Raw genomic sequence first — 22699 nt, forward strand, 5'->3', positions numbered from 1 at the left:
AGTGAATGTTTCTAAATTCTGGTTAGAAAATTAACCCTTTGAAAAAATATATTTCTTCAATGCACTGATATAATCTGGTGTACTAAGGTGAAGTTTCTGTGTGTTAATGAAATACACTTTTTGAATTCTGAGCAGACTTGATCGTGCTTTTACATTTTTGCTTCAAATATGTCTTTAAAAATGAAGGTGTTTCTGATGTTACATTATACAGAACCCCTCTCTTATCTCTTTTCTTTACCTTCAACTCACCTTAAATAAATGCTTGCCTGTTTATTTACATTTTTTTAATGTTAGTGTCGAGTCTAGTTAAGAGCAGCCCAGTGCTGCTGGGCCGCATGTGAAGGTCGAAAGGGCCGCATGCGGCCCCCGGGCCATACTATGAGTATCACTGACCTAGACTATACTTGACAAACCAACCCCACAAAACAATGGCATCAATATAGGGGACTTCCTATTCTATCATGAACAACGGTGGATCTACCACACTAAGAGTAACAGTCAGGGACTGAATGACGATGTACAATGGTCACAATTGCTTAATCAATAGTTGTTCCATTGTGAACATAACCTGACGAGACAAGATACATTGGTAAAGGCTCAGTATGATTTACAATACAATAGAAGCAATCACAATTATCTTAATGATCCCCTCGCCTCCCCCGCCAAACCCCCGCTGCTCGCTTTTTTTTCTTTCTCCCCCCCCATTGCCTTTCCTTTTAGAAAGGGCTAGCCAGTTTATACTAACAACAACAAAACCCCTTGTAAAACATACAGACTTTTGAATGATTATTAGAATTGAAGACTCTTGCAATTTGCTTGATCTTTAATATGTATATTCGGTATTCTTTAATAGTCCCCTTTCTTCCACGTTCCCCATAACCCTTTCCCTTCTTTTTCCTCCCCTCCCTCACCCCCCACCTCCCCCTGATCCAATTTTCCCTGTTCCGCCCCTGTGCCACGTCGATCCGGGCATTTCCTTTACCTTGGGTGGGATCGATATTCACGATCCCACCCAAGATGGCCGCCACTTTAAAAAAACTTGACGTTTTAGCTTCTGGTGTGACGCAAATACCGTCATACCCGGAAGTGTTCTTCTATGGGACACCGGCTCCGCGTTTCTGTATCCATGCGGAGCCGAGGAGCGGCGGTGATTGGCAGTACTGGACCCTTGACGAAGTAAGGTGTTGTAGGGGGGCTGGGCCCATGATAAGCGGGACGCTCTCTCACTGTCCGCATTTTAGTTACGATCACCCGTCTATCCGGGTTGACCGTCATGTTCACTCGGTTATAAAAACATGGGCAGTTTGAATTTCAGTATTAAAGGGCCGGCGGGCGGAATGACTATTTCACAACCACGTTGCCTATATTGGAAAGACGGGGACGGGGGCAATGACATATAATTAGTAGTCCGAAATGTCACGTAGTAAATATTAACGGGCCGGCGGGTGGAAACATTGGACCACGGCTGTAATAGATACATCCTAAAATAGACTATTTACAGTACAGAACCATTTAAAAAAAAAAACCTGAATGGTAAACAAACTAGATATAAATACAGTTACTCCCAATCATTATATTTATGATGATTTGTTCTTATACAGTGTGTGACTACAGGGTGGTGCTCCCACCCGGCTCTGATGAAAGCGAGTGTTAATGAAACTCGGTAAGTGCACACACACATGCCTGCTATTTCTGTCTATGGACCTGGGTATATGTATATATATTTATGATAATTAATCAACACGGGTGGATGAGGTTTCGTTTTATTTCTTCCACAAGGTATTGAGATAATAATCAGGGGATCTTTATGCACAAGTTTAATAACTATTTTTCCCTACACATAAAGGTGAAGGTCTGGGGAGAATTTATATTACTAGACACCATATCTAACAGAATTTTGGGTATCATGCCTATTTCTCCCCACAGATAACTGAGTGTGCTGACAAACAAAAGTGTACCTATCGGCATGAATCAGTGAACCTCCTGATTAAAGGACAGGTAGGGACTTTTATAAATACGGGGACAGGACGAAGGTCCTGATGAAGGCCACAAGCCCCAAGTTGGCATTTTGAATAGGCCGAAACATGTTGACCCTCTACAGAGATTGGGGTGTACAGGTAACTAATTCTTGAAAACACCACCAATATAATTTTTAATCCTGTCCAGGCTGCGCTATAATAAAATAGGATAAGTGGTCAGCCTGAGTCAGTTTTATGTCTCTTTCTGCTGTCCGTCTTTGGTCCCTGTGCCATGATTGTTGGTCTTGTCTAATGTGCTTTTATGTTCTCCCACCCTTACTGCTCCACTCCGAAGGGGATTTATATCTTGGAGTGTGTTAGTAGGGCTCTATGATGAAGCATGCCACAAATTGTGGGTGAGGGCCGTTTTTTCAAAATATTGATGTTTGAACTAGTCTGGTTTTGACACCAGACATCATTCCTTGTCCTCTTTGTGAGAATATTATTGGTTTAGGGAGGTCAGACAGGAATTCCCTCTCACCCCTTTATAGTGTTTTGAAGAAAAATTTAAATACCTGTATATGAACTGTATAAATATTTTTAAAGATATCAGCAGATAGAAAACCAAAAATAAAGCACATTTTTTGTAATTCTAAAGTCTGATGGAAACAAAAATGTTAATAGGATCAAAACAAATCAAGAAACTTTATTTGGTAATGCACAAAAAATAAACATTCACTGAAACAAGATTTCCACACCTTATCATTTGTGTGCGATATAGTGTTATCAGTAAAACTGTAGTGCACTTTAGTGACCATTTCAATGGAAAATGTTCTGTAAAGGAAGTGCGCTACCACATGATGCTTTAGTAATACATTTCTAACTGTGTGCTCTACAATCCATCACCAGCTACATAATACCCCCTACCACTCTCCTGCTAAATTCATCACCCCCCAAACGATGCTGATCCTTTTTTGGCTATTTGGGGGTACTATGCACCTTTGTGCTTAGGGCTCCATAACTCTTTTTCCACATAAGATATCCACACCAAATTTCCATCTTTTTTTTATCTACATCCTGGGGATTCTAAAGGTACCAAGGGTTTCTGGATTCCCCTGGAGGGGACTGAGAAAATAGACAAAATATAGCAAAATCTTGAGGTTTGTGAGAAAAATAGGCAAAAAGTGCTCCAGATACGTTTCTGTGTTTTTTTCCTTATGGTTTGCTGTACTATAGTCACCATCTTCCCAGTTTTCAGGAACGTGCAGAGTTCAATCAAAAACCCAAATCTTGTAGCACAGTTTTGGCATTTTTGAAAGAGGTAGCCTTTTTCCTATTTTTGTGCTGTCAACCTGCTTCTAGTTTGTGGTGGAAACCAATGTGAAACCCATGGGTGATCCAGGAAAGCTATAGATTTCTGAAAAGTAGTCAAAATTCTGAATTCTGCAAGGAGTCATATATGTAGATTCCTCAAGGTTTTCCCAAGGAATATAACTGTTGAAATAAAGAAATATTGAAAATGAGTAGGAAGAAAACAGCCTTTTGTGACAACATTTTCATCTTTAACTTTTTTGTCACAGTGACCGATTTACAAAAGCAATGTGCTACTGTGTCTGCTAGTCTCTTCTGTTTGTGGGGATATACAGTGTTTGTAGGTTCTCTAAGAACCCAAGGTACCCAGAACCAGCAACTGAGCTGCACCGTACGAGGGATTTTCATTGAGTACCAAGTATAGACTAAGTCTTCTAGTGAAAAATAGGTATCAAGGAAACCCATGTCTTTCTGGAATGGGCACAAGACATGCAGTTTAGGAGCAGTGGTTACTTGTACATCTCTGAATTTGTGGGTACCCTTACTAGCGTATGATTTAGAGGGTATTTTTCAAAATGTCTTCTTTCTTATACACTGGCTTACATTTGAAAGGCACAAAAATCCAATTGGTAATAACAAATGCCAACTATTCTATCCTCCCACAAGACTTACAATAAAAATGGTGTGTGTAGGCATGGTGCCTGCGACAGGAAATTAGCCAAAACACAATGCCTCACATTTTGCAACTGAAAATTGACCCATTTTTCCCAATGTGAGTAGCTCCAGGTTTTGTACTAGGGACCTAGGGAAATCTTGTAAACCAGTACATTTTTGACAACTAGATTCTTAGGGGTATCCAATAATCTCTTGCGAACCTCAAACCTTGACTATACTAATACACTTTCCTCACATTCATGTGATGGGAAGTTCTTGAATCTGGGTGGTGGTGCAGGGGGGGGGCAAGGTAAAGGTAAAGCGGGGGGGAGTTGAGCCACAAACTTTCCTCCACCTGGCATTACACCAAGTTCCCTGAAAAAAAAATGGTACCGGACTTGAGTGGGTTGGCCTTGTGCCCGTGAAAGAAACGGGTCAAACCAATGTCAATGGGAGTCCCCTGTCGAGGGCTCCCATTGATCTTGGTTGGAATCGTTCCTTTAGCGGGCCATAGGCCCAGCCACACACGTGGGGCAACATTTTTATCGGCACAAGTGGGGTAATGCAGAGTGGTAAGAATTTTGTGGATTCCTGCTTGTTCAGGAAGTTTCCATCACAGAAATAAAAGGTAAAAGTGTGATTTCAGTCACAGTTTGAGGTTTGTAGAGCACTGTAGGGGAAAAAACATGAGATTCACGCAAGGCACACCACCTCAGCCTCCCTTAGTTGTTTAGATCTCAAAAATGTCTCTGGGTTGTAGGTTTGCATAGGTGGTGCCACAGCACGGCCCCAATACCACACATACCTTTTTTGCTTATCTCTCAACATAGCGATTTAGGGCTTTTAGTGTAGTGTTCTCTTAGCCCACCCACACAAGTAGGGTGGCATTCTTATCAGGAGACATGTGGGAAGTCAGGGTGGTAGAAAACCTGTGGTTTCACACAGATTCAATGTCTTTCTGTCACAGAAATGTGATGAAAAAGTAGGTTTCTTACCAAAAGTTTGACGTTTGCAAGGGCTTCTCAGTGATATTACCTGGTGAGAGCCATGAAAGTCATGCACCTCTGGACTCCCCTGGTTGTCTAGTTTTTGAAAATGCAGGCTTACCTATGTGCTGGCCCAACATCCACAGCTACCCATAATGAAGGGGAAAAAGGTTTTCTTACTAAGGACAATCTTACCACCACAGATATAAATCTGGTACTAATTTTCTAAAGTTAATCCACCACTTACACTGGTTAGTTTTATTACCTCCATAATGCTTTTGTCAAAGCACAAGTACTTATCAAAGTATCTGAATATTGAAACCAAGACATTTGAAGGTGAGCCATAAAGTCACGTCAACACACCAACCCCCTTTAGATCCATTCACGCACCACACACAAGACTTTCATACTGCTGGCCATGGACAACATAAAGACAATATACATTTCCGTATATATCCAAATTAGTGCAGACGATGCAGTGCTTTGACAGTGAGCAAGTATTTATTCAACAATGTAGAAGAAGAAACTGAAGAGATCCCAAGGTTGTATCATATTGTGTATATATGTGTTCACTGTCTGAGCACTGCATTATCTGCACTAATGTGGATTTATGACGTGTAGTGGATCCGACTTAGTTTTTATGTGAATCAGGTGTTAAGCTTAGCCTTCTGGCTTGCAGGTCTGTGCCTTTGTCACCTAGTGCCTTTTAACCTACTTAGCTTGCTCTGTGTTAGCCTATGTATTTTATTATTTCTTTTAAAATGGCTGTCATGTTTATAATTAGAGAAATGTTTCAATTTTTTAATATCAGTGCCTCTCTGTGAAGGTGTCACTATCAGCGTCAAAGTGATGTACGTAGATATTCTCATCATGTCCCTTTCCCACTTATGTGTGACAGGAACATAATGTACTTTTGGAGGGAATTGTTTACATAATTGCCGCCCCAAGAATGCCCCCTTATCTATGGTTAGGGACCATATTTGTGTCAGGGGTTCTACAAGATCTTTATAAATGCATCTCACACAGACAAGATTATCAGAGGGATTCCTACCAGATGCTATTGACGCCATCTATGCTGCACGTCGTTTTGATGCAGACCCAGACTTCGTGTCCCCACAGATTCTGATCTAGAGACCTCATTCCAAGGTAACAAGGGTTGAGAGCGCTTTTCATGGACCTGGTACTGGCAGATTAGGTTTAATACACCTAGCTCTCGTTAGGTTAGAGATTAGGTTCTCCATGGTAAGGTTTTAGGGATATTTTACATTTCATGTTTATTGCAAAATTGTGGGGGTCTTTGTATTCACAACTCTCTTTACAATTCTGCTTCTTGCATCGTTTATTATCTTAATCATTACAGCTCATGCATTTTATCGTAAATAAGTCTTTTTAATAAGCCTGTTAAAAACTTTCCTTCATCTCCTTTATTGCCTGTGTGTGACTGAGACTTATTACTATTGTGAGAAAAGGGTAATCTCCCTTCCACCATGACTCCCCTGAGATGTCACATTCTAGAGTCCATGCATAAAGGTAGATATCACCTTTCACTGTTTGGGTATATGGTGAGGTATTGCTTGTAAACCGGGAGGATTGGGCCAACAGTTGTAACTTGTTGTAGGAACAGCCTAGTTGCCTACAAACGAAAAGTGCTGTCCTCCCTAAATCAGCAGGCTGGCCTAGGATCGAGAGTCCAACTATGACAAAAGAAATGTAAATTGTCCTTATACTAAAGATGTGAAAACAATCATCATACAAGAGATTGGCCCTCATTACAACCCTGGCCAGGGCCGCTGTGGCGGTGTTACCGCCGACGGGCCAGTGGTGAATACCGCCAAATTAGGAGTTTGGCAGTTTGGCCAAAGCCAGAGCGCCAAGCCCCACCCGTCCAGCCACATTACCGCATTCTGCCGGGCTGGAGGTGAGCACCTCCAGCACGGCGGATGGCGTGATACCGTTAGTGGTCATAAAAAGCTGGCTGTCTTGCACCCTGGCGACAGGAATAAGCTTTCCTGTCGCCAGGATACACTCGCTCACACGTCCACATACCCGCACACATGCACTCACACACAAACACTCCCCCACTCACCTAAGCAAACGCAACATACACACCCATCCACACTGACAAACACTGCATGCATGCACACATTCCCTCCCCCAGTGCACACATACATTCACACTCCCTACCTCAGCACATACATACAATCACATACCCCAACCCCCAGCGCATACAAACATTCACACACCCCTCTCCCCACGCATACATACATTCACACCCCCTCCCTTCTGCACTGCATACACGCACTCACCCTGTCCACTGACACACATGCACCCACTCTCCCCGTTAACTCACACAAACGTGCACCCCCCTCTCTGATTCAATCACACAACCATGCATCCGCTCTCCCCGTCCACTTACATACACATGCACATGCATACACACACTCACCCCTTCCATCCGCTCAATCGCACTCATGCATTCATTTGCTCACACACGCACTCATGCACTCACAAACACCCCATCCACAAACACTCATTACCCCCACCCAATCCACAAACACTCACCTCCTCCCACATCCACACTCACACACCCCCTCACCCCGTCCACATTCACTCACACACGCAGACATGCACCCACAAACACCCCTACCCCGCATTCATGATATTCACACACACACACACACACCACCACCCCATCCACAAACACTCACACCCCCACCCGATCCACACTCACCTCCTGCCACATCCACACTCACACACCCTCCTCACCCCGTCCACATTCACTCACACATGCAGACATGCACCCACAAACACCCCTCTCCCCCGCATTCATGATATTCACACATGCACTCACACACACACACCCTCCCCTGTCGGCCGATCCACTTACCTCATCTGTCACCACCTGGACACCGCCACACCATATTATGGGTTGTAATACGGTGTGCTGTCTCTTTTTGGTGTGGCAGTACTGGTGGTGGTACCACCTCTGCACCGCCGGCCGCCAGCACAACTGGTCTCTGAATTCCACCCGATTTCAGGCAGAAGTCAGAGATCAGTCGTATTAGGGCGGTCTTAAGACCACCAGCACTGGCGGTATTTCGTCACCCGCGGCTTTGGTGGTCTTTGGAAAAGACTGCCAAAGTCATGATGAGGGCCATTGTGTCCTGTACCCTTTTTAGTAACATTGGTTATGATGCCTGCTACTAACTGAGTTTGCACACTCAAGCAAGTAGAAATGTTGGTGAAAAAGCCCTAGAGGACATCTGTTTGACTTATTATCTTAGACCCTCATTTTGACCCTGGCGGTCCGAAGAGCGCCAGGGCCGCGGTGGTGGTGTCACTTGAGACGGGCCGGCGGTGAAGACTGTCACATTATGAATGTAGCAGGTTGGCCTCTGCTAACTTGCCACATCCCTGCTTATACCACCAGGGCTGTTGGACAGCCAGGACAGAGATTAGCATCTCCGACCCGGCAGTCCACTAAAGACCGCCGGCGGTATAACTAGTCGGCTTTCCGGTAGGGTTTCCGTAGCAGTAGCACCGCCACGAAAACCCTGGTGGAAAGGCTACTGGTGACAGGAAATTCATTTCCTGTCACTGGCAGACGACTCCCCCCAAACCCCCTTCCACAAACCGAATCCCTCCCTCACCCCCCTTCCATACCAGCACCCCCCTCCCCGCAATCTTGCACACACAGACCCACACGCACCTCGCATACACTCATTCACGTACACTTACATACACGCATTCACTCACTCATCCATACACGCATTCACTCACACGCATCTTCACTCAAACATTCCAACACGCCCTCACTTCAACAATCATACACACACGCATTCAAACACCTATTCACGCACGCATGCACACTTACATTCAGACACACAGACAACACCCTCTCACACACGCACATACAGCACTCCCTTCCTTGTCGGACGATAGGCTTACCTTGTCCAACGAGAAGGTCGTCCGGCAGGGAACGGGAACAGACAATCCACCGCCGACAGCGCCCCACCATCAGGACACCACTAGGACGTATTACAGGTTGTAATACAGCTGGCGGAATCCTTCTATTATCTCATTATTTTATCTTATTGTATGACTGAAGAATCTGGTCATTCTTATCCATGCCACCCATGTGCTTGTTGTAATCAAGTATAGAGGTGGGCTTGTGAACTTCAGCCATCTGACCCCAAACCATGATGGGAAAAGTGCTGTCATCATGAATTGTAGTGAGGACGTACACATCACGCCCATCCAGGAACTTGACTGCGAACAGTTTGTTGGAATGCAACACAGTTCACTGGGATTTCTGGAGCTTATTACAAACAGCAAACAGTACCACAGGCCATACTGCTAGTTTTGTACACCTCACTGAACAGCTGTACTCCCATCTAGAAATTGACCACATAAAGGTTATAACCTTTGTGAAGGAGTGGCTGAACAAGCTACCATACAGTCTTTTCTGTGATGCCTAGCAGGAGAGGGCAACCTACAGGGTTTAGAGTGGAGTCCTTCCCCGGTATACACTCTCAAGCTGTACGCATAGCCAATAGAGCTTTCACACAGAACGTACAGGTTAATGCCATAGTGAGCTCTTATGCTCGCAATGTACTGCCTAAACAACACCTGCCCCTTGTACAGGATCAAGAACTTATTGATGGCTATATTATTTTCAGGAGTATAAATCTCTTGAAACCTGGCAGATAAATGTTCCACGACAGGCCGATTTTGAACAACTTTTCATGACCTGGGTGGTGAATGCAGCAGAATTGCCACTGAAATGCCTCATGCGCTGCAATAGCAAAAATGATCTCTGCTCATGTAGGGAACGAAGATAGGGGCTACACAAACCATGCGACTAGATCAGTAGGACTGCAAGGTTGGTTTTGGCACTAAACCCCATTTTGAGAGTAAGGCCCAAAAATATCTTCAACTCCTCAAGTGAACTGGGAGTCCACTGGTGTGCCCTAAAATGAGGCCCTTGAGTGCCTCTATGTTCTCTCAGAAATTGTTTGGCATGCAGGTTTGTTTGCTGAGTGATTTGCTCAAGGAAGTCAACATCCAAAAATAGATGGATGCAGTCAATTGGCAAAAAATTGTTTGTATTGTTTTTACATTCAGCATTGCCAGTGAAAGGCAGAATTTGGAGCTGAACTAAATTGGGGTGCTGCCAGGAGGGCACTCAGTCTGTGATTGCCGCACATGTACTTGCAATGGTCGACCCGCTGTACAGACTGTGCATACCAAGGGACAAAACAACTGTCATCATTGTGTCTCTCGGAATCGCTGGAAGATGAGTCATCGAATGGGACTCCACCAACTTAAAAAGATAACTTCCAGATTCTGCTCCATGTTCCTCTCCCTCGGATGCTGTCTAAGTATCTACTTCCTCAGGCTCTGTTTCTGCCTCAGAGCGGTCCACCATAACCCAATTTAGGGCCTGAGCACCAGTCTTCCACCAAGATGCCACCTCTTCTAATGGCTGCAGTTGCCCTTCTAAAACACTGTCATAAGTAGAAGGAATATTTGTTGTTTTAAAACAGTCAGTGTGTGTGTGTGTGTGCGTGTGAGATGTGTGCAACAGTAAATAAAGATGAAGTCAACTTACCTTTTTTTCTTTCCTGTCTTTAAAGGTTGTATAAAAGAACTTACAAAGAACCAAAAAAACATTGTATAAATTCACCTTGATACATACCAGTTCCACAGCATTATGCAACACTTGATTGTGGACATGCTCGGCCACTGCAGTTTAAAAATCATTACCTGAAGCTACAAAGCTACCTTTGATCTCAAGAAGTGCACATTTACATAGTAATACTTGTATCTTTGTGTGCAGACATGCTGCTTGTGAAATCTCACATTGCTATCACCAAGGTCACTGGAATTATGCGTAAGAGCACCAAATAATCAGACAGAGTTGACTAAATTATGCAGCATAATGCAGCACTTATTGTTAGTAGTATTACCTCTTTTTTTTCAATTGTACTCATGATGTGGCCAAAACCTTAGCCCCATTAGTACTAGTTGAGCAATCAAATGCAGAAATAAGGAACAGGAAGACGGACAGTCAACCTTAGTGCAGCCTCTTTCACTGCATCAACACATAGATACTGCATATGCTACATGAACCTAGCATCTGCTGCATATTCTGCAACAGGTAGACTTATGTGGCATATATAGTATATATATAATTTTTTTTAGAAATCTGTTTTCTCGGGGTGCACTATCTGGGGAAAGCACACATTTAAAAAAATCATAATGGCCCCCCCCTTACATTCCTTTTTTTTGTTGTTGATATATTTAAATGTGTGGGTCACCTAGGCAACCACACATTTAAAAAAAGAATATTTAGGCCCAAGAGCGTTGAGGAGGGCCAGACCCCATGTCAGTTGAATTTTTTCTACATAAATATTACCCTTAGGGCACACTGCACTCCCAGAGGAAAACCACCTTTTAATTTTTTTGTATGCCCCAGGGAAGGGGATCGGCCACCACAAGGGCCGACCCACCGTCAGTTCCATTTTTCAATTTTTTTAATTCCCCAGAAGGAAAACACTTAAAATAAATAAATAATAATACTAGGCCCCAAGGGTAGGGTCAGCCCGTGCCCCACGAGAGCAGACCCCCACAATTCATTTTCCTGATGTCTACAGGGTTTCCTGGCAGTAGATCTCAGTGTGCCTGCGATCCACTGCCAGGAAACAGTTTTAGGAAGGCCTCCTTGGGAATCGGAGTCTATCCCCTATCCAATGAGGCATCCCTGAAATGCAGGAAGGCTTTTTCTGCTCTTTTCCCCCATCAGAGCAGGAGATAACACCTACCTGCGTCTTCTCGCTGCTCCAGTGGGAAACTTGTGATGTCAGTGCGCCTCGTGGCGCGCTCACTTCACAGATGAGCAGAAGAGGGGCAGAGAGAGACACTGAAGTGATTCTGCGTCCCACTACACCATTAAAAAAAAAAAGAATTTTCCAGAACCCATGAGAGATGAAGTAGCAGAATCTACAACAGCTCAGTGATCAGTAGCCATTGGTGGACACACACACTTAGGGGTTAATATGTTGTCTGCTTTCATAATATTTACACTATTATGTATACTTATAACTGCAATTTCCTGAACTTTAAAATATTTCCAGGCGTCAAACTGGATCCAGTGATTTTTTTTTTCCCAGCAATGCTCTGCACGTCAATAGATGGCAACATATTTGTTTGGCAGGCGAAACATTACGTTATTGAGCATAACAAGAGGTTTCCGGAGAGGTCCTGCTCCAGGTCACAGACCATTCTCTTTAGCTTTTATGAAGTCTGTCCCACACCAAACCCAGTTCCTCTTCAAAGTCTTCCTGTAGTTGACTTTGAAAGCTAAGCAAGACTCATCCCTTTTCCACCACTAACAATTACATTCTGTTGAGAAACTGCAAGAGCTTCACTTGAGGAGTTCAACGTCTTCTGAGTCCAAACTAGTCCTCAGGTCCTGGCGCCCCCCCAAATTCCACAATTGTTGTTGACTCCGCAGTATATAGCATCCTTCAGGGGCATGCATAATGTCCCTCACAACACTGATGATGATTAGGAGGTTGACCATCTGCACTCATCATACTGATTAATGGCTTTACTTAGATTTGCAGAGTGCCAGTGGGTTAGATACCTTACCATAGACAGCTGGACTCACCAACTGAAAGTGTCTGTTTTGTTGCAGTTGTGCGAAGAGCATCAGAATTGCTAGATTTGCTAACATTGGAAACAAAGGCCAATTTATTAGTTGAAATTCTTCAATGAGGTCCAACTTCATCTAAGCCACTCTTACTGTTTAACAAGGACCTTGCAGACACTCTTATGGGCACTGTGTCTGCGCCATGTTCAGTCCTTATGGTCAGTCCACCTGTGTCCAGACAGCATGGACTGGCCCCAGACTTACAACTGAAATTCTTTTGGTGCAAACATCCACAAATAAAGTCAATCCAAATGCTTTTTCTTTGATTCTCTGGGATAGGAATTCAAAATATATTGATGCCTTTGGAAAGAAAGCATTTTCCTCAGCTAGCCTGGCTTTACAATCTTAGAATGTGGTGTGCCTTACAGGCAGGTAGATCATGAGCTATGAGACATGGCCAGCAAGCTCATGCTAGCCATTCCAGATTATCTCACTGGCCCAAACGATCCAGGACGGGCAGGACACAGCAATATGTGTTGCATGCAGCCCTGGACACAACTGAATGCAGAAGACGTGCTGCTGGCACCAGTATAATACTTAGAAGTCTTAGCTGTTTGTGATCAACCTGGTTTTTACGGGATGTACAAGCATTTCCTTTGGACATGCCATCAATGGATTAAGACTGTTCGAAGATAAGGTAGATTCCGTGCTCAAGCGATTGAAAGGCAGCTGTGCCACAACTCAATCCTTAGGGTTACAGTCCCAGCCAGACAATTCCACCAGCAGAATAGAAAACTTAGTGGTTATTCCAGAGATCTAGCTTACCGGCAGCCAACTTTCCCAGGTGGTGCAGCATTACCGGCAGCCAACTTTCCCAGGTGGTGCGGCATCAACCGCACCTGTTTAGGGGTAAGGGATGTGGTGGCGGCCATAGCCATTAACCTCAGCAGAAACACCTATCTTCCAACTCTTCCTCTTCTGCTGCAGCGGCTCCCAAATCCCTTTGCGCCCATAGCCAGCCCAGTAGGGGGAAGGATACAATATTTCCTCCCTGGCTACCAGTCATCATGTCAGACTGACATATAAATTGTTCAAAATGGGCTGTGCCCTGCATTTAATTTCATCCCCACCTCTTTTTCCCTTCATACTAGACAAATGTTTTGCAGACCATGCTGCTAACCTTATTCCAAAAGTCAATATCCAGCTGGCCAAGGCACCATCAAGTGGCTTCTGGAGTCTTAGAGGGTTGCTGGGCCTATACTGGACTTCCAGTCTCTCTCTGCTCTGGATCCTAGGGACTGGATGCAGTCCCTGGATTTTCAGGACCATTATTTTCATATACTCTTCCTAGTATCCCTCAGATGTTGCCTGCAATTCATGGCGGAATTGGAATAATTCCAGTTCACTGTGCTGCCCTTGAGCCTTTCCTGGATCCTTTAGGTGTACATAAAAGCATTGTACTTCAATGACTGGCTTCTCAAGGTGTGCTTGTTGCAGTCAATCACAGATCACCTCGGGACAATGGGTGGGCTCTTGATCTCCTTGGGATTTTCCATCGATGAGCAAAAGTTCTACTTGAATCCTAAGCAGAGGATTCCCTTTGTAAGGGCTATCCTGTAAGGAGAGCTTTCAAGGCTTTTTTGAACGCCACAGCGAGCCTTGGATATTCATGATTTGATCCTAACATATCGGCTTAGTCAGGAGCCTCGATAAAGATGGTTCTGAGGCTTCTTTGGCTCCTGGCCTATTGCATCCTCCTCATCCTGTTTGTTAAATGGTAAATACAGATCTTGCAGTGGAACCTAAGGTTTTAGTGGGCCCAGCACCAGGGCTGCTGCCCACATCTTACAAGAGATGACTCAGGACTTCATGTGGTGGTGGATGAATGCAAACCTAACTGGCATCAGCTCCGCATGCCCCGTTTGAAGCTTCAGGCAATCTGTATTGCCCTGGAAGCTTTTATCCCGACCTTCAAGGAAAAGCCGGCACAGGTACCATGAATGATAAAGCAGATGAGATGAGCTGAGCAGACAACAGCTGGTGGACCATGTGTGCCAGCTCTATACCCAGGTAGCAGAGAGTACCTTCAATCAGTGGTGCATGCTCTGGTGTGATCTGTTTGCCGTCATTGAGAATGTAAAGTGTCAAAGCTTCTGAACACTGGAGTGTCTTCTAAAGAGGTCACTGGTAACAAATTCTGTCTGCAGTGGACCACAGTTTTCCTGTACGAATTTCCACCACTGCAGACCCTACCTTGTGTTCAGAGGAAACTCATGACAATCATGAGAGTATGTTTGTTTTCTCTTTGGTCTAGCACAGCCTTGCAGTGGGCACAGTTAAGGGTTACTTGTCAACCCTTTTATGCCTTTTTATATTTGCCTGACCAATCCTCTCTCTATAAAATCACCTGTTGTAATGCATTTTCTATAGGGTCTGACACATATATTCCCTCCAAAGCCATGTGTCATGCCTTAGTGGAACCTAAATCTAGTCCTGACAATTCCCATGTGCATGCCGTTTAAACGTATGCACAGTTGCTTGGCTTTGGCTTCTGACAATCAAGACATTTCTTCTCGTCATCACGTATGCATGTCGCATGAGTGAACTACAGGGGCTCTCCTTGTACTCGGGCTGCCTTTCTGCCTAAGGTGGTGTCAGCTTTCCGTGTTGGCCAATCAATCACCCTGCCAACCTTTTTCACTCAACCTTACACCTCAAGAGATGAGGAAAGTCTCCGCCAACTTGACCCCAAGAGAGCTGTTAGTTCATGTATTGAGCAAACAAGAGGCTATTGTATAGAGCAGCTATTTGTGGGATTCACTGGGACGAAGAAAGGCAAGGCATTGCAGAAGAGGACTTTTGTCTAAGTGGATGGTCCTCTTCATTAAGATATGTTACACACTGGCTTAGAAGCAGGCTCATTCCACCTGGGCCAGTGCCACTACAATGGCATTGGCAAGGCCTCTGGATATCTACCATGCTGCGACATGGGCGTCAGTGCTTACATTCACAAAAAACGACTGCCTTGACAGCCAGGTTACCTGCTTGGTCCTGCAAGACCTTAATCTGAGACTATTGCTTAGATCGTCCACTTTTGGGATGTACTGTTGTGGTATCTAGTCTAAAGGGAGGAATCTCCAGTGAGAAGTATTGATTTGATGAACAAGTTTCTTGTCTTCTGAAATGCTCTTTCTTTTTCTTTTTAATGTTGCTTTTTTGTGCTTTTAATTAAGACCTATGACACATGCATAAGCTATCAAAATCTAGTCTAATTAAATTTCAGTTGGGTAAAAGGTCACAGAGTCTGCAAGGGATCTTGCAAAGATAAATAAGCCAAAGTGCTGTTCTTCAAAATCAAAGGTTTAGGCTTACCTTTCTGAAAGTCCAATATGACATGAACTTATAATAATACTAATAAAATGGGGCTTTGGACCAAACACTCTATAGTGTGTTGCATTTAACCTTGAACGATTAACGTGAGTGAGACTCGGACCACTATACGGCCGTGTCATAGGGGTGATCCTATTCGGCCTGACGGGGTGGCTATTTAAGAGGCTTGCAGGAGGGGGTAGAGTAATTTATCAGGTTTTTGGATTTTGGCAGAGGACGGGTGAATCATATGTTCTAAAAAAAAAAATGGTCAGGCCAGTCATGCATTTGATATAAAATCTCTTCATGGGAAGCTGGAATGTAAGGTGTGTGAGGGGATACTGCAGTAGTGAAGTGGACGATGGTGTGGTCGGTCCAGGTGAGTTTGTGACATGACTGTACTTTACTTTGACTCTTGCAGTGAAGATTGGGTCACAAATATCCTGTGCTGTGTGTGGGATTGGTGACCAATTGAGTGAGGCTGATGTTGCTTATGCTTTCCAGGAGGTTTGCGGTGTTTTTCTTTGAGGTCATCGAGATGGAAGCTGAGGTCACTGAGGAAGATGTAGTGCTTCGAGTTGTTGGCGAGTGGGGGGATGAATTCAGGAATGACATTGCAGAAGCCAGGGCATGGTTCAGTGGGTCTGTAGGCGAGGGGGCCTCTGATAGTTGTTCTGCCGTCGGTTTGTGGAGGTGTTCTATGACCGGTGTTAACGCGTCCTTTTATGATATTTTATTACACATCAGGACTTGTTTTAGGCCAATGAATCTTTTGACCCAGTTGAGAGACACCTTAGGACGAGATAGCTAATCAATATATCAATCAATACATCAATAATGTCATCAATATTTATCACGACAATGCATTTCACTTTAGTCAAAGTCATTAATCAATTCAAAAGACGCTACCATGACCTTTCAGCCATGAATAACCACACCTTGTTTAGTAGAATTTTATGAGTTTTATTCCCTATCAACACCAAGAAACATAATAGCATAGTCACGATATGGCAGCTTTGATAAGATTTCATTAAAGCGAGAATCACAAACATCAGAACATAACACGGCGTGAACATAGATCAAGTTTAGCAGAGTGTCAACAAAGCATAGTCTCAGTCGTTTGTCTATTTGCGTCAGTTTTGGTGAACACCTGTCCTAACCACTGCATTAGCATGTTGGGCTTCATGCAAAACAATTTAAAACACCAATTTGGAAAACATCTAGCTATGGTCTCTGTCAAAAGCAAGCAGTTGGTACCTAGAAAGGAAAAGCAACCAGACAAGTTACAAATGCATTGTCATAATTACCCTCCAAGGATTAGGTCAGCGCACAGGTTCAGTCTTCAGGACATCAGTCAAATCGCCATCAGTCAGAACTCAGCTTCTGGGGAAAAGGGCACTTCCCTCATAAGGAGGTAAAGTGTAAATGGGCAATCTAAGGGCGAGGATGGTTTAAGTAAACCACCAAGTCACCAAACTGAGTGACAGAGTTTCTGGATAAAATCAATAGCATTCGCTAACCCACCTAAATGACCTCCCTGTGACATGGGTTTTTATCCCATTTTCGTAGAACATTCCCCTAAAATTCTATTGGACATTCGCTATACCCGGCTATCTTTAACCTATCAAATTAAACATTAGGTAATCCTAATCTTCATCCCATATTGGTTTACAAGTCTTTGATTGGTCTTCATAATTGACGTCTTCAGAGGTGGCACGTCCAGTGTGACTTCATCTCTTTGTAATTCTTTGCACATCTTTTGGTCAGCAGTTCCATTGTCTTCACCGGTTTGAATGACCTTGTACATTACATTAATCTACACTGTTTCAATTCATTTATAACATTTAGTTTTCAAGACGATGAGAAGCAGTGGGAAACGGATCTACATGGTTACATTCATCTTCCATGTTTGAAGAAAAAGAACAAACCGGGTCATGGCCCCTTATGAGTCAGCACACTGAAAAATAGAAAAATGCATTTAATATGAGAGCCAAACAGCTAAACTGCAGCTCATGCTAACTTAAGGCCTATGAGGTTTTCAATACAGATTTAATAACGCAAATGTTAGTATAAGCTCGTAACATAAACATTTTGATCATCATTATTAGTTTGCGTATACATTGGTGGCCACTCTTCGTGGTCACAATTCAAGTGTACGTTTAAGCAAAATTGCTATTATTATAGTTTTCTATGCGGCAGTATCACACCTTAATTCATAATCATTTCATGTTAATATAGATTATATAAGCTACGCTCTCTCACCGGCATAGTGTCGTCTTCAGTGGTGGTTTCCTTGTGGTTGTATAATGGAACCACACATGCTGGAAGCACTCATGCCTTAACGCGGTCATAACGACGCTTTGTTTCCACACATGCCTTTACAATTAATTTGCGCTGGAAAAGCATGCCTAGTAAAGGCATGTGTGGAAACGGCATGCGTTGTTTTATCATACCACCCGCCCTGAGGCCCAAAGTGACCACCACCCCTAATGACTAAAATACCTCAACCCCCCCACCGCCCTAAAAAAAAAAAAAATCCCAACACCCACACACTCACCCCTATAAAATAAAGTACCCAAACCCTCTCACCTACCCTAAATCTTAAAAAAAAATAAAAAAAAAATCCCAACCCCTCCACCCCAAAAAAGTAAACTACCCCGACATCCCCCACCCTGCCTGAGGCCTAAAAAAAAATATCCCGACTCCCCCACCCCTAAAAATAAACTACCCTGACCGCCCCACCCACACTGAGCCGTAAAAAAAAAAAAGAAAAAACTACCCCAACCCCACCCGTATAAACTAAACAAACACGACATCCTCCACCCGCCTTCAGCCCTAAAACCTTTCCCCAAAAAGTAAACTACCCCGAGCCCTCCCACCCACTCTAAACACTAAAATAAAATGAACTATCCGAAGTCCCTCACCCCAGCACCTAAGAACACAATTAACTCAGACCCCCCACCCACCCTGAGCCATAAAAAAAAGAAATAACCCAACTCCCCACCCCTAAAAACTAAAGCTAATGTACCCAGACACCCCTCACCCACCCTAAGCCTTAAATCTGCCCCACTGCTAAAAAATCCCCATCAACCCTGCCCCAACCCCACTAACCTCACCGGGTCCTCTCCCGATCCTTCCTCTTCTCCTCTCCTCCCTCCTCCCTCCCTTCCTTAAACCTTCCTCCCACCCCTATAAAAATAAACTACCTACCCCCATCCTAAATTCAAAAAAAATATATACCCACACCCCCACTCTTGCCCCTAAAAAAAACCCACAAAACAAAACCTACCCTTAAAAAAATACCCAAACCCCACCCCTAAAAAAAAAAAAAAAAGCCTGCCCCAGCCCCCCATCCACATCAATCCCTTAATCAACCCAGCGCCACTTACTTCACTGCGTCACTCCTGCCCGAGCCCCACCCAAATTCCTTGAAAAAAAAAAAAACAAAAAAAAAAAAAACACCCCTGCCCATTGAAAATAAATAGTCCACCCCAGCCCCCCACCTGCCCCAATCCCTTAATCCACCCTCACCCCAGTCCCACTTACCTCACCACGTCACTCCCGCCCCTAGCCCAGCCCTAATTCCTTAAAAAAAATACCCAAACCCCCATTGCCCATTAAAAAAAAAATAGCCTGCCCCCAGTCCTCCCACCCCAATCCCTTAATCCACCCCCCACCGCTGCCTCAGCCCCACTTACCTCACCGCATCCTCTCCCGATCAAAGCATGGCTGTTTCCATGCAAATGCGTGGTTAGGGCACAGAAACAGCCATGCATTGTTTAGGAAAGCGAGGTTGCGCTTGCATGGGAAACGTCTGTGTTGTTTACAACACATGCTTGAGGACATTTCCCTTTCCTTGTGGATGATGGCAATGCCGCCTCCGTGTTTGTTGGTGCGTTCCCGGTGTCTCATCTTGTAGCCACTGGGCATTGCAGTGGCAATATTTGGGGGGGCTGTTTGAGCCAGGTTTCTTTGATGAAGATAGCGTCAGGGGTGAGGGTGGTGATGGTTTCCCAGATGTTAGTGTTGTGTTTGCAAAGTGATTGGGCATTGTGCAGGAGGCAGTGGAGTAGTTCCAAGGCAGGTGGATAGACAGTGATGGCAGGTGAAACGTCCTACCATTGATCGGGGAGATATGAGGCAGCAGTTGTTGTTGCGGCATCTGGGGGTCTAGGACTCGGAGTTCTGTGTAGTATATGTGGGTGGCCGGAGAATCGGGATTCCTGGCCCTGGGCACGGTGCAAGCAAGAACGGGCACAAACTGGCTTGCCTTTAGTGCGCAGGCTTGTGTCCACTGCGTGGCCGCTCTGCAGCCTCCATTAAGTAGGTCCAGGAGGGGCACTGGGTGGCGCAAAGTAGGAGGGCGAGCAGGCAGGAAAGCAGTGGGTGGTATAGGAGCAAGTGGCTCCTAAAAACGTCGCAGAACAATAGAAACAGCAGTGGTGAGCAAATAAGGTTACAATAATCTTGGGAAACAGAAAAAGATACAAGCAGCACAAACTCTAATTTATCAAAGACTAATTTGGCACAAAGCAAAACACAGGCGATACGGGCAGGACACAGGCAAGCAGTGATCTGTGGCAGAGTCAGGAAGACCTGCTGCAGGGGCGGGAATCAGGGATCTGTCTAATGGGGCACACTGCAGCCTCCATTAGGTAGGTCCATGGGAGGTGGGCGGGGCGGGGCCCTGAGTGGTTGGAAGCGGGAGAGTGAGAGGGAGAGAAAGGAGCGAGTGGCTCCTAAAAACGGCGCAGCACAAAAGAAACAACAGTGGTGAGCAAATAATGTTACAGTAAACTTGTGGAACAGAAAAAAGATACAAGCACCATAAACACTACTTTACCACAAACTGTACTGGCCCAAGGCAAAACACAGGCGATAGATACCGGGAGGACACAGGCAAGCAGTGAACCATGGCAGAGTCAGGGAGACCTGCGGGGGAGTGGATAAGGGATCTGAAAGAAATTAATGAGTATAAAAAAATGCGAGTGCAAGTTTAGCGCATAAATTGGCAAACGCTTTTGATTCGCCACCAGACTCTGGGTGTGTTGTTATATAAAAAAATAGTAAGGTATTTGTGTGAGCTTGGGGGTAATTTGATTGCAGAATGTTAATATGTCTCCATATGGTGCATTCCAGCTTACATATAAGCTTACTTGAGGAGGTTGTCCACCTAGGGTAAAGCCAAGATGAACATGACCTGCTATAAATTATTCCATTGTTATGAATTTGTCTTATTTACCTCCTTGTTAACTGATTAAAATGGTTCATGAATACTGATAATTCCACAAGGCACCAAACTTTTCTTAAGTCTTCGAACATAAAACAAGAGACTCAGAACAATCACACGACTTATCATTTCCAAGAGAGAGTCGTTTTGATCCATACCTCAATGGATGTCTCTCACTGAACAAAACAGGCATAGGTATAGTTGAATAGTTGAGTTCTAGCTAAGCGTTATCAGCCAACCACCTTAACCTCCTCCTGTCTGGCAAGGCTTTTCAAATCCATTAAGGCAAAACGTGTTAGTTTTAAGTTCCTGGCCAGTACCACCTTCTATGCTGCTTTCTCCTTGCAGTTCAATTTGAGAAACAACAGGGGAAAACCCAAGCCTGTCACATCTGCCTTCACAGAGAAAAATATTCTCAGTGACTCTTCAGTGCTGTGGCATCCCATGTCTCTCCATGTCAGGGAGCACAGGTGATGTTTTTCCTCCACTACCATCATTAAATTTAAATAGCACATTTCTGCATTTGTGGTCTGTAATAACTAAACCCAACATAATTTTCCATTAAGCCCTCTCATCCCAAGTTTTTCTTTCATGAATTTACAGAGGCCCTTGGGAGACACCTCTTTTGGAGGCAAATATATATGTGCCTTTCTCTTATAAAAGACTGAACCCATAGTGGTAGTGTACAGTCACTCATTTCCTTCCACCACAGGAGTTCAGAATTCTGATCATATATGAATTCACTAAGTATTTAACTACGGCAATATACATTCATGAACCAGTGCTCCAATTTCACAGTTTGTACACTCTAGGAGTCGAGTTTGATGGGCAATGATGTTGATGTTTGTCATACATCAACATCATGTTTGACTCATGGACCAGCATTCTGACACTGATATTTCAGATTTTACACAGTTAGTTTGAATTCATACAAATTCATTTTTATCATTACAGTGAATACTGCAAACGTTTTATATTCACAAACATATGCCACTATCAGTTTTTGCAACACATTTTCATCACCTTAAAATCCACCGGCACCTTTGTTGGTTAGACTTGATTAAAAAATCAGACATTAATTTTCTACATCTTTTTAATGGCTGCGAGATGCCTGTTAAATTTATGTGCCAGTCAAGTATATTTCAGATGCAAATGTATTTGTCAAATTGGTCACTTAAATTAAGTTTTCCACATTTAAGTAATTTTAATTTGTGCTATCATATTTTGAATCCAATATAATAGGTTGAGCTGGAGAAGAAGAATAAAGACGAAGCCTTTATCATGGCAGATGCTTTCAGGATTGCGTTTGAGCAGCAATTGAAGCGAAGGAATGACCAGACTCTAAGGATGAGTGAGGTGGACCGGATTTGCAGAAAAGAAAGCAGACGTCTGAAAAACTGGAAGCGGATTATGGAAGATGGTATCAACTTTCAAATCAGCTAATACTAGATGCCCCACTTGGGATTTTTTTTAATTGTGGTCTGACTGGTGTACGGGGACTCCCAGGACAAAAGTCTTGCTTACTTTCATACTCATG

General features: G+C 44.0%; 1 protein-coding gene across 1 annotated transcript in view; it reads left to right on the forward strand.

Annotated features, from left to right (window-relative positions):
• CCDC125 (coiled-coil domain containing 125) overlaps positions 1 to 22699 on the forward strand; it is a 262752-nt gene that overhangs the window by 206468 nt on the left and 33585 nt on the right. Inside the window, exon 10 of the mRNA XM_069224454.1 lies at positions 22405 to 22582. Coding sequence (XP_069080555.1) covers positions 22405 to 22582 — 178 coding nt within the window. The remainder of the gene's footprint in view (positions 1 to 22404; positions 22583 to 22699) is intronic.

The sequence above is a fragment of the Pleurodeles waltl genome, chromosome 1_1 (assembly GCF_031143425.1).
Source record: "Pleurodeles waltl isolate 20211129_DDA chromosome 1_1, aPleWal1.hap1.20221129, whole genome shotgun sequence".
Lineage (NCBI taxonomy): Eukaryota > Metazoa > Chordata > Amphibia > Caudata > Salamandridae > Pleurodeles > Pleurodeles waltl.